The 13,319-nt window shown below is 37.5% G+C and overlaps 1 protein-coding gene across 5 annotated transcripts in view; it reads left to right on the top strand.

Moving 5' to 3' along the window:
* Positions 1 to 13,319, top strand: part of RPS6KA5 (ribosomal protein S6 kinase A5) — a 177,230-nt gene that overhangs the window by 93,847 nt on the left and 70,064 nt on the right. For 4 of the 5 annotated variants that reach the window (XM_030319783.2, XM_030319779.2, XM_030319781.1 and 1 more), the window contains exons 4-5: positions 7,610 to 7,725; positions 10,657 to 10,764. The exons of the other annotated variant lie outside the window; for it this stretch is intronic. In XM_030319783.2, the coding sequence (XP_030175643.1) occupies positions 7,610 to 7,725; positions 10,657 to 10,764 (224 nt within the window). The remainder of the gene's footprint in view (positions 1 to 7,609; positions 7,726 to 10,656; positions 10,765 to 13,319) is intronic. 5 annotated transcript variants of the gene reach the window in all.

The raw sequence follows: 13,319 nt of genomic DNA, 5'->3' as shown, positions 1-13,319 counted from the left end.
GAGAAGAGGAGGAAGAAGGAGGAGGAGGAGAAAACTGAACTAATAAAAATTAAACATTTTCTGCTCATCAAGAGACACTTTTGAGAAAATTAAAAGCAAACCACTCAGAGATAATATTTTCCATACATGTACTTGACAAAGAACTTGTATCCAAAATCTACAAGAATGCCTTTAAATTATTTTAAAAAGTAAACAAAGCGAGCTTGCTCCTAGAATGGTCATGTGAGGAGCTACATGGACCTGCTTTCCAGGGAAACAACTGTAACTAATAAAAGTTATCATTTAAAATCTCTGGAGGTTAGCCTGTGGGTGGGCATACATACAGCAGTTGAAGAAACATTTATTCAAGGAAATCTAAATGTTAGAACAGCAAAAGTGGGTGGCACTTGAGCCATGACCTTCTGCCCTCTCCCACACTGCATGACCGAAACTCCATTTGGGTGGGGGTAGCCAAGAAGTTGGGGTCCCCTTCCCCTCAGCTCCCAGTTAAGAGATACTGTATCTCATCAGGAGATTTCAGGACACCAAGCATTTCTCATTCACCCAGCTCCTTGCTACAGAGGGTAAATTCTTGGCAAAGAATTGTGGCTGAGAGTTTGGGAGCTCCTTTCCTCTACCCAGCCCCCCCCTCCTAGGGCAGAAGCTTTATTCTAGGCTTGGAAAGTTGAGAATATGGAGCTCTGATGCTCTTGCCCTGCTTGATTTGTAGGGTGAGGGTTCTGTGCTGGTAGAGGCAAACTGAGAAGGCCAGGGACTAGTGCCTTCATGTAGCACCTTATTAATTAAGCAGGGGTGTCACTCTGAGAGAAGTGGGCCACTGTCCTCACCCCCAGCCCCAGAGCAGTGCATCAGAGATTTCCCCAGAGGGAGAAGTAGTGCATAAACCCGGAACTCTGAAATTCTTAACAAAAGAACTTATTTGAAGCAGAGTATGTAGAAGTTCAAACCTAAGGATGAGGGGGGAAAATGGGGACTTTGGTGGTAAGCAATTAAGAGGAGGCTTCATAGCTCCATTAGAGCGCACACTAAACTGTTGGAATGAGAATACCAGGGAAATAGTCAAGGATGAAAAACACTTTTGGGGCCAGAACAAATCTCAAACACTGGCCTCAGAAACTAACCCTACAAAGGAGCCTGAATTTATTGGATCAGACTGGGGAGTAACTTATGCCCCAGGGCATAAATTGAAAATAATACATCAGTCAGCCAGCAATTAGTGGAGCTCAACAACTGGGTATAATATGAAAGAGTCAGACAGCTTAACAGATCAGGTTCTTAAAGAAAGTAAAAAAAAAAAAAAAAAAAAAGAGTCCTGCTAGACCATTCTATGACTTCTTGCAGGTAAAACAGACCTCACTAGAATACTCAGTTATTAAATAAAGAAAAAATAAAGAAAAACATGCTTCTGGTGGGGGTAGGGAGTTGGAATCAGATCATAACTTGAATCCACAAGAAAAAAAAAGAGAACCAAAAATGTAAATAAGGCTAACATGCTAAATTATAAATATATACTTGCTCTCCTCTCAGCTTCTCTGAAAGACATAAAATTGTGTAAAGTAATCATTGTTATATTCTGTTGGCTTGTAACATGTAGTTGTACTGTGTATAACAATATAGCATAAAAAGGAAGAGGTCATGAGCTCTACAGGAGTAATGTTTGTGTGTGTCACTGAAATTAAGTTGGTATATATCTGAAGCTTTTTTGATGTTAATGTGCATATAATAAGCCATAGCACAGCCACTAATAAAAAGTGAGATTCATTAAAGGAATTAAAATGTTATATTAGAAAATATTCACTTAGTGAAACAGAAAGGAGTAAAAGAGGAATAGAGAAAAAATACATAGAAAACAAAAAAGTAGAACAGCAGACAGACATCAACAATATCAATAATAACATTAAGTGTAAATGGAGTAGTCCATGTAATCAAAAGGCAGAAGTTGTCAGACAAGGGGAGAAAAGAATCAACATCATGCTGTTTACAGGAGATACAGTGTAGATTCAAAGATACAAATAGATTAAAGAATAAAGATGGAAAAGGAGAAATCACACAAACAGCAACTACAAGAAAGCAGGAGTGGCTTACTAATATCAAACAAAATAGACTCAAAAACAAAAAATGTTACTCCAGATTAAAAAGGGACACTTCATAATGATCAAAGTGCCAAATCATCAGGAAGACATAACAATTACAAACAAACATGCATCTAACAATGTAGACCCAAAATACATGAAGTAAAACTGATAGAAATGAAGGGAGAAATAAACAACTCAACAACAGTACTCCACTTTCGATAATGCTTTAGATTAACTAAGCAAAAGAGCAGCAAGGAAATAGAAGATAAACCACCTAGATATAACAGACATCTGTAGAGCTCTCTGAACAAACACAGCTGAATACATATTTTTTTCAAGTGGATAAGGAACATTCTTTTAAGATAGGCCATATGGTATGCCACCAAAAAAATAAATACACCTCTGGGTGCTTGGCTGGCTCAGTTGAAAGAGCATTGACTCTTGATCTTGGGGTTGTGAGTTTGAGCCCCATGTTGGGTGTAAATTTTACTTAAATAAACCTTTTTTAAAAAACACCTCAATAAGTTTTAAAAAGTTTAAAATTATACAAAGTATGTTCTCTGACTGCAATGGAATGAAGTTAGAAATCAATAACAAAAAGAAATTTGGGATATTCACAACTGTGAAATTTAACAATTTACTCTTATGTAACCAGTGTGTCAAAGAACAACTCTAAAGAGAAATCAGAAAATACTTTGAGATGAGAGAGAATGAAGACATGACATACCACATCTTATGAGATGCAGCTAAAGTAGTGCTTAGTGGGAAATTCATAGTTGTAATTGCCTGAATTGAAAAAGAAGAAAAAAAAATTTTTTTAAAGAAGATCTCAAATCAGTAACTTTATCTTCCACCTTAAGGCACTGGAAAAAGAAGAGCTAACTCACACCAAAGCAAGCAGATACAAAGGAAATAATAAAGATTAGAGCAGAAATTAATCCAATAGAGAATGTGCAAACAGTAAAGCAAATGAGTGAAACCAAAAGATGATTCATTGACAAACCTGTAGTTAGATTGGCCAAGTAAAACAGGAAGAAGGCTCAAGTCAGCAAAATTAGGAATAGAAGAAGGGACTACTAACTACAGAATTAAAAAGGGTCATAAGGGAAAACTGGGAACAACTGTCTGCCAAAAATTAGACAATTTAGGTGAAATAAATTCCTAGAAAGGCACAAACTATTAGAGTTGACTAGAGGAAATATAACATCTGAATAGACCTATAACAAGTAAGTAAATTGAAGAAGGAGAAGACATAATAAACTAACCACAATGAAAAGCCCAGACCCATATAGCTTCCGTAGTGAATACTGACAAACGTTTAAGAAGGAATTAACGCCAGTCTTCACAAATGTCCAAAATATAGAAGAGGAAGAAACACTTTCCAACCAATTCTATGAGGCCAGTATTACCTCAACACCAAAACCAGACAAAAATATCAAGATAAATCAAGAAAATTGTAAACCAGTATCTCTTATGAATAAAGACACAAAAATCCTCAACAAAATACTATCAAACTGAATCCAGCAACATATTAAAAGGAAGGTATACTGTGGCCAAGTAGGATTTATCCCAGGAATGCAAGGAAAAGTGAAAATCAATTAATATACCTTACTAGTCAAATAAAGGACAGAAACCATATTATCATCAGGGTAGACATAGAAAAACATTTGACAAAATTCAACACTCCTTTGTGATAAAGACACTCCTACTGCTACTTTTTGGTAGGAATAGTGAACTTCCTCAAAATCAAGAGCCATTCTTTCCCCCTAAAATCAGGAGCAAGGCAAGAATATCCACCTTCACTGCTTTGTTCAACATGAATGGATTAACTCCAAATGTTTCAAAGATTAAAAGTAAGAGCTAAAATGAAAAAATTTCTTAGTGGAAGATGGGTAAATCTTTGCAACCTTGGTGTTGGCAATGGTTTCTTAAATATGGTATCAAAAGCACAAGCAACTAAAGAAAAAAAAGATAAATTGGAATTTAAATTGGATGGAGTGATGAAGATGTTTTAAAATTGAATGTGTTGATAGTTGCATAACTGAATATACTAAAAACTTGAATTTCATGGTATGTGAATTATATTTCAGTTTTTTTTAATGTTTACTTTTGAGAGAGAGAGAGAGAGAGAGAGAGAGAATGAGTGGGGAGGGGCAGAGAGAGCCAGAGACACAGAATCCAAAGCAGGCTCCAGGCTCTGAGCTGTCAGCACAGAGCCCGACATCAGGCTCGAACCCGCAAGCCATGAGATCATGACCTGAGCCAAAGTCAGACACTCAATCAACTGAGCCACCCAGGTGCTCCTATGTGAACTATATTTCAAATGAAGAAAAGAAAATCAGGGGCCCCTGGGTGGTTCAGTCAGTTATGTGTCTGACTCTTGATTTCAGCTCAGATCACGATCTCACGGTTTGCAGGATCGAGCCCGTGTTAGGCTCTGTGTTAAGAACGTGGAGCCTGCTTGGAAAATTCCCATTCTCTCTCTCTCTCTGTGCCCCTTCCCTCCCCTGCACACACTCTCTCTCAAAAATAAACTTAAAAAAATATAAACATCAAGAGGCAAACAAAACAAAACAAAACAAAACCCACTTTAATACACTTCACCAAAGAAGATATAAAAATGTTCAATAAGCTGGGCACCCAGGTGGCTCAGTGGGTTGAGTGTCCAACTTTGGCTCAGGTCATGATCTCCTGGCTTACAAGTTTGAGCCCACATCGAGCTCGTTGCTTTCAGCCTATCAGTGCAGAGCTGGCTTCTGACCCTCTGTCCTCCTCTCTGTGGCCCTTCCCCACTTGTGCTCTCCCAAAAATAAGTAAATATTTTTTTAAATGTCCAATAAGCCATGGAAAGCTACTAAGTATCATTATGATTCAGGAAAGTGCAAATTAAACCCATAATGAGATACCACAACACACTAAACAGAACAACTAAAATTATAATGACTGAGAGTACCAACTGCTTACATTATAGAAATTCTCACTGACCTCCTATCCCAGCCACTGATTAGCACAAGTACTTAACCCATAAGGACACTTCAGTTGTACCATAGTTCCTGCCATTATAGCCCTTTGGCAGCTTCTGTATCTACTTACCACTGTCGATACCTGGACCGCTGCATAGAGCGGGCTGTTCACTTTGTAAAGTACGCAACCATGTACCTACAAATAAAACATGTTTATTTTGGGGCGCCTGGGTGGCGCAGTCAGTTAAGCGTCCGACTTCAGCCAGGTCACGATCTCGCGGTCCGTGAGTTCGAGCCCCGCGTCGGGCTCTGGGCTGATGGCTCGGAGCCTGGAGCCTGTTTCTGATTCTGTGTCTCCCTCTCTCTGCCCCTCGCCCATTCATGCTGTCTCTCTCTGTCCCCAAAATAAATAAACGTTGAAAAAAAAATTAAAAAAAAAAACATGTTTATTTTATGAAAGTCAGGTCTTCACCTTTGGCTCTTGGGCGATTCCAAAAGTAGAAAGTAGGTTACTTGATGCTATTTTAGGTTTGTTTTCTTAAGTTTGTCATTAGTTGTTCTCTGTCTCCCCAGTAAATGGAAAATAAACCACTTTCTATGTTCCAAGCAACCATAATCCACAGTAGTTAACCATTTCCATTGTATGGATAAAAACTGCAGCTGAGAGAATCTTGATTTGCTCAAGGCAGGACACAGTGAAACCGCTGTTTGATCCCAGTCTGAGAGTTACAAAGCCCAGGTCCTATGGCCTATATTGAGGTCCCTTAAAGATAGTATATTGGATTCTTTTTACAACACACTTGCCTTTGAGTTTCAGAGTGATTTTTTTCAGAGTATACTTAATATTTATTCCACTGTAGAGAATCTGTGTTTAATTAATATATCTATGGAGTGCTTCCTGTATGTGGGTACTGTTTGTAGAGATGAATACATTGATCCAGACTTGTAGAAAGCTCAGAGTTTAGTAGAGAAGGCAAGTGTGCAAATAAACATTTTCAATACAGTAAGATAACTGCAGTGGGAGAAGTCTTTAGTAAGTACAGTGGCTAACAAAAAAGGAAGTGATCAGCTGCTGGAGTGGTTATTGAAGATGAGAAAATGGCATAGGACATGCAAGGATGGATGGGTAGGAGTTTGTCAGTTGGTCAGCTGACCTGTGGGTGTCTGTTTCTGTGTCATGACTAAGTGTGGAAACCATGTATGCATAAACATCAGTATTTGATTTAAGTAAATAACTACTTAAAGGTAGAAAAAATTCATTGTTAGTTGGCAGGAATGCTGTGTTCCTTTACACCTTTTTAATAATTAGCTTTGTGTTAAGATATAATTAAAACCTCTGAGCAAAATGCAGAAGCCTTAGAAGGGCAATGCTTTTTATTGGCATGCACTTTGTAAAACACACTGCAAAACAACCATTAGAGTTCTTTCATTCTGTTGCATCTGCTTTTTTGGAATTTAAAGCTAACCAGGCAAGATGAAACAAAAATTTGCAAGTTCGTGAAGATTTTGCTTTGTTCCTTTTTCAAATTTTGCTGAACTTGATAAATGAATATACTTGGGATGCATGCTTCTCAAATTTTTAGGAGGAAAGCTTTAAATTACATCTGTGACTATTTTCTAGGTATATGCTGTTTCTCACACGTAGATGTTGTGTGGTCAGGTAGCAGTGGTTAGTTTCTGATGAAGCTACTATCAGATTATCAATAAATGTCTTATTAGAGCTAATTACAAACAAATAATTTTTACAAATAATAATGGTAATTATTATTAGATATAATTATATTTATACTGTCTATAGTATAATAATTATATTTATAATTAGTAATTATATTATTAATCACATTATAATATATTATTATGTTATATTATTATTATTATTCAGCTCTCTTATGTATTTCTCACTGTAGCCTTTTTTGTCTCTAATTTCATTATTCTTGGGATAAATGGGGCAAATTAAGAGGGAAATGGGAATCTTTCAGTGTCAGGTGTTTGACTCAGCCACCTTGTGCCACTTTTACTTATGGGCTGCATAGAGCAATAAGAAGGCCACCTGCTACCTGAAACATGGTTTTGAAAGGGTACATAGAAAATTCTAGAAAATAGGGAATCTGCTCAGATAGTGACTGGCAGCTATTACAAAGGAAAAGCCGAGAGTTTTGTTTGTGTTCTGTTTTGTTCTGTTCCTTTTTTTATCTTAGTTGTTGCAATGGCTGATGTTTTGGTACTCCACAGCAAGCTAAGTATTATGTGGTGATGGCAGAGGTTTTGATACACTGCCATTTGGAAAAATGTATTTAAATATATGCAGATGTCATGTAATAGTTTTAATGGCAATACTCCATGCACATTCATTTGATTGTGGCTTAGGGTAGTCGTTATCTTATGAAATGTATTACTATGTGTATTTAGTAATATGTTCTAGATGAAACTATATACTATAGACAAAGAATTATACAAAAATAATATATTAAAGTCAGTGCCTTGTGGTTAATCCAAAATGTTTAAAAGGGAATACTTCCTTAAGTTTATGAATACAAGTCAAAGAAAGAAAAAAATATATTTCATTTTTAGATTATATAAATGGTGGAGAACTTTTTACTCATCTTTCTCAAAGAGAGCGTTTCACAGAGCACGAGGTGCGGATCTATGTTGGAGAGATTGTGCTTGCCCTCGAACATCTCCACAAGGTAAGATGCTCAGTCTTTGAGAGTTCTTTTCTTGAAAAAAAATCTATTTTAACTGAGGTAATGCTGGAGCTAAAGAGCTACTGTTTTAAACGTCATTGTCTTCGTGGAGATTGTGAAAGCACACTTACACACCGTTGCCAATATTCTCAATTCTGTAGTTCCCTTTTTCAAAAATCATCTTTTTTTCTTGGTAGTTCCTGCAATACGGATTAAAAAGATAGAATGTGAGCAGTTCTTTGGTTCTTGTTTATGAAAAATCCTAATGCTTATTACAAAGTACCATTAGAATAAAAGCTTTTCATTCTTAAAATAACCTTTGAAATAAAACCACAAGTCATAATCTATATTTGCTTAGTTGTGACTTACTCCGTTGCAGACTCTGCCTGTTTGTTTGCAGGGTATATTTCCTGATTAAGTTGGAGAATATGAGTTTTTGGAAAGAAGCGCCTGCCACGCTACCCAGCTACCCCGCTGTCCCACTCTGGTCTGCCTTTGCCTTTGTTTTGCCCCTGGGGTCCCCCTCTTGTTCCCTCTCTGTCCCTTCTCTTCCATTGTCTCCATGTAGCGCGAACTCAGTTGCTAAAAACTTTAAGTGGAATTCATGCCTGTGCTGCTGTTTGAACTCCATAAAATCCATTCGAACTTTAAACATATATATATTATTTCAGATACTATTAATCTTGATCGAAGAAATTTTGACTAAATTTTTTTTAACTTAATGAGGATGGATTATTATAGAAGCAGTTAGCCGTGTAGACCAAGCGTGTGTGTATTTCCTCAGAAATAGAAAGTATTTGAGTAATTTTCATCAAAGTGTGTGAGATCATGAGGCCATCACGACTTGAGTCGCTACATTAGGATGAGACAGGTGCATTGTAGAGCTACTATTCTTTGTCGTGAATTCAGATCCTGCACTGGATTAGACATGAACAGGGATTAAAGTGGTGTTTATGGAGCATGGACAGGAGTGGAGAGAGATGAAGGAAAAGGCAGGGAAGAGGGAGGAAAATTTTAAAGTGGCAAGGAGACTGGAATTGCAAGATGGAGGCAATGGACGGCAGAGGCTGTGAGAAAAGATGGTGAGAAGACACAAGCACAGAAGGAGGGGATCAAGGAAAGGGGACATCTAGAGCAGAACAGAGCCAGGACTGGATGGGGGGGTGGGGGTGGTCAGAGCAGGAGTCTTACGGAGAGTGGATGAAAATGTATAAGAATAGGAGGGAAAGAGAAAAGGCCCTGGTGGGCATGGGGGGTGGGGCTGCAGTGCGTGGACCAAAGGGACAGAGGAGCAGGAAGGGAGCTGACAGACATTCCTTTGGGTGGAGTTGTCCTGGGGTGGCCAGCTTTTGCTGGTTGAGTATCCATGGGATATAAAGCAGTTAGGACATCTTCATATATGAACCAAATTGGGCCCAGGAATGGGTGGAAAAAATCTTGGAGTTTTATGCTTAGGTGTAAGTTTTTATAATATAAAAACGATGGTAGAAATCACCATAAATAACCAGAGTAGAAACAAGCAAAACAAATACAAAGCTCCAATGGGTAAGCTACTAAATTCAGTTTTTAATTTGTGTGAAATCTTTAATTCTGTTAATTCTGTTTATTAAAGAAAAAAATCCATGAACACCTGTTATTATTAAAACAGGGTAATCAGAAGTAGAAAACCTGATGAATACTGGATATACATGTAATTGATGTAGAGTGAAAGTAATGTAGCAAATCAGATCTCAGCTAAGTTTCTCTTAATCTTACTACCCTAAAAAGATAAATACAAAGAGATACAACAGGAAGCCAGGAATATTAACCTTGACACAGCTGCTAACATTGAGTTTCCTGAGAAGAGACAAAAATGAGAGTTTCCTTGGAAGTGATGAGGTGAAGCAGATAGTAAATAATTTATTTCTAAAATTGTTTTCAAAGAGTTTGTTTCAAAGAAAAAAAAGTCACACTGGCTGTTAGATGTTCATGAAGCTTCGAGTCAAATGTCTGCTCGGACTGCAGATATTATCCTCTCTTTCGTGTAGAACACTGAAGTTCCAGGAGGGAAATTGCCTAGCATGTTTCCTTCTGTAATTTTTTGTTTCAATTTTAAGAAATTAGTACAAATCTGCTTTTTCATATACTTAATGTTGTAGAAAGCAGGGTTTCTAAGTTTAAAAACATTTAATTTAGGCTGACATAACATGAAATATGCAATGCACATATATCAAGAACTTATATGACTTGTGTAGATTTATTTAGCTGAAGAAATAGCTGAAATGTTTTACTGTAACACGTGCAAAACAAAATGGAGGGATATATAAATGTTATCTAATTGACTTGTTGCTTTTTTAGAAGCCTGTTATTCAACAAGCCTTTATTAATTATCTATTTGATGCTTTGCAAGATACTAGATAAATGTGAAGAATAGAGTTAGAGTATGGTTATATCAAGACAAGGAGGAAACACCTAGAAAATATCAGTTATTTTTAGATAAGTGCAATATATGTGTAGGTGCTGTAAGAAGAAAAAGAAAGACATGACCAGTGTGGAATCTGGTTAGTCAGGAAAGCCTCCGAATCCATTAGCAAGTGACGGACACGAATTGGCTAAAAGTACCCGAAGAAGATCATGTACAGTGAGGATCAGATAATTAAGAAGATAGGAGGAAGCAATAGTCAAGAGAAAGACCCCACAGAAACTGGGCCAACAAAGATGGACCTTCGTTACACAAAGAAGGAAGAGTAAGGAGGTAGGAGAGGTCCAGCGAGCCCAGCAGATGAGCCCTGAGATAGAGGAATTCACATTTGCCATGGCCAGTCACTAAGAGCCATTAGTGCATCCTGAGCAGGAGAATCCTTTTTTTGGTTTGTTTTTAAGGTAGACAAAGACTTTCCTAATTTATTTTTTGGAAACTGTTATTTTAAAATGCATATTTGTTTGTTTTTACAGTTGGGGATTATATATCGTGACATTAAGCTTGAGAACATTCTACTTGATTCTAATGGCCACGTGGTGCTGACAGATTTTGGTCTGAGTAAGGAGTTTGTGGCTGAAGAAGTGAGTATTATATTTTAATTTGAAGTTAGTAACAATGGAATGTACACAATGATAAAAAATGAGCTGTAGAAGAAGCATTTATCAGGATAGTACCATATGGATTATGGATTTTTGGGGTAGGTTTGCCTAGAGGAACATCTTGACCTGAATGACTGTAAAGAGTTTTAGCTTAAATTACCATGGAACATGGAACCATCTTGCTAGAATTGCAGTAAACATTTAATGAATATATCAGAATTCCCCAGTCTAAAACAAATCAAAACTATGCATTTAACTTTCCCTATAAAATATGACTGAAAATTTTGAATAATCCTTTGGGCCCTTTAGGAGAATTATGGCTTAGGTGATAACCAGTGGACCATTACAAAACAAAGGACATACAGTTTACATTATATTTACAAAGTAGGACATGTCATGATGGCCCTTCGAATTCACTTGACAAAAATGACAAGGATCTACTAGACCTACTTCTTCAACAATCTAAAATTATTGAAGTAATTTGTGATAGCTGAACTAAAATTTGATAGCTAACGTGCAGATTTTGAATATGGAGGACCTTGCACTTTCAGTAGAAGTCTTTATTATTACAGGTGCATTTAATGACATTTAAAACTGTACATCTAGTTCTAGTTAAATACTCCTCATGTAGCAGCTGTAATAAAAATTATATTTTTACACTACTGGTTATGCAAGATAACTAGATGAATTTGAATGCCAATTCATTTTTATCTAAGAAATTATTAGTTAGAATACAGAATCACAGTGGAATTTTTGTAGTGAAGAACTTTGTGGTTGTAAAACACATTGGTCTTGAATTCCAAATTAGGCATATCTATTTCTGAACATTTGCTTTTTGGAATATTGCCCATGTAGTCCTAAGTGAATTTGATAAGTGCTGAAATCATGAAAACTAAAGATCTCAACTTTTTATCGTATCTATATTCATTCAGTTCACTTATCAAGTATTGACCACCTCTACTATGCTAGGTACTGGATAATACAGTGGTGAATAAGATGCCTTCATGAAGTTATGGTTATAATTATATTGATTATCTTTGATGGGACAACCATTGTTATAAAATAGATGAATTTTTGAGGAATTTACTTCAAAGTTTGATTTTTAAGACTTTTTCTCCTTTGTAAAACTATTAGTGGCAATATCAGTTAAATGTGACAGATTAAATACATTTACTGTTGCTTCCTCATTAAACCCCATAAACAAAAGTAAAGGAGTAAAATAGGTATGTACTCAGAAAAGATGAAAGAATATAGCAACCACATTTTGGAAGACAGACAGCAGGAATACTACTTGTAGCCAATTTAAGCATCCCTGATCACAGTTGAATCCTAAGCTAGCAACGTGAGAAGCCCCAAGGCAAACTAATTTGCACTTCTGGCCCCCAGAAAGGTTCAGGACTCCCTCAGAGTAGGAACACAGGTGCCATGGGACATAGGAGGGTTGTTTGGAAGTCTATATAAGAAACAGGTAGCCTCTGGGTCTCTGTCTCCCCTATTCACCCAGGCAGCCATGCTTCCCTTACCTTCCAGGAAGACTGAAAGGGTTAAGTAGAAAGACTGGATTCAGGGACGAGGGGCTGAAGGTGAGGCCACAACAAGGAAACTACTGTTTCCTTGGGGTGAATAATGACACAGCGAACCATGGAGCTCCCACGGCCTCTTTCTGCCACTTTGTCCTGAGAACACGTCTTCCCAGACAGGAGTTTGGAGAATTCCTCTCTGAGAAACTGAAAACAAAACCTGCAGATGCTATCAGTTGGTGGTGTTGCTAGTGAAGTAGCCTGGCCAGATCTTTCTACAGAGATGTCTGGGACTTGATGAGCCTAGCACGTGCCCCGGAACCATGTTTGTGATGATGTCACAACTTCTCTTTCTATTTTGATTTCAGTATATTTCACCGTAATTTGTTTCTTTTGTCTGTATTGCAATATGATTAGTTTCCTCTGTCATACTGTGCATTTAAAAACACTATTCTGAGAAGTGGTCTGTGGGCTTCAACAGACAGCCAAAGGGCCCTTGGTTTGTAAAGGACCCCTTCGCGGGGAGATTTGGTGACCATCATCTCCTCTCTCCATGGGACCATTCACGAATTGGCTCCTTCCCTCTATCAAAGTATTTGTTGAGGGCCTTCTCCATGGAGACATTGGGCTAGGTCTGGTAAGACACCAATGAAAAGAATCACTTAGTGACTCCTGTATTTACAGGTACATGTGGCTGAATGTTTGGCAGACTTTGGCCCTGGGCAACGGCAAAATGTCAGAAGCTAAAACAAAATAAACAAAAGTCAAATATGGATCAGAGTTCTTGAGTTTTAATACAGAGATACAAATTAATCAGAAAGACTGTATGACTGAACCAGCCAGGTCCCTCCTCACAAGAGAGATTTGTGTGTCCTGCGAGTCATGTCAGCCGCTCCTCCACAAGGGGGGCTCTCATGGGCTGCCTTAAGTTTTGAGCACTTAGTTGTTTAGGTGCAAAAATGAAATACTGGGATTCTATCTGAAGTGGAGAAATACTGTATAAATTTTATTTTTCAC

This window comes from Lynx canadensis, chromosome B3, assembly GCF_007474595.2.
Source record: "Lynx canadensis isolate LIC74 chromosome B3, mLynCan4.pri.v2, whole genome shotgun sequence".
In the NCBI taxonomy this organism is placed as follows: domain Eukaryota; kingdom Metazoa; phylum Chordata; class Mammalia; order Carnivora; family Felidae; genus Lynx; species Lynx canadensis.
This window is presented reverse-complemented; position numbering and strand designations above follow the sequence as displayed.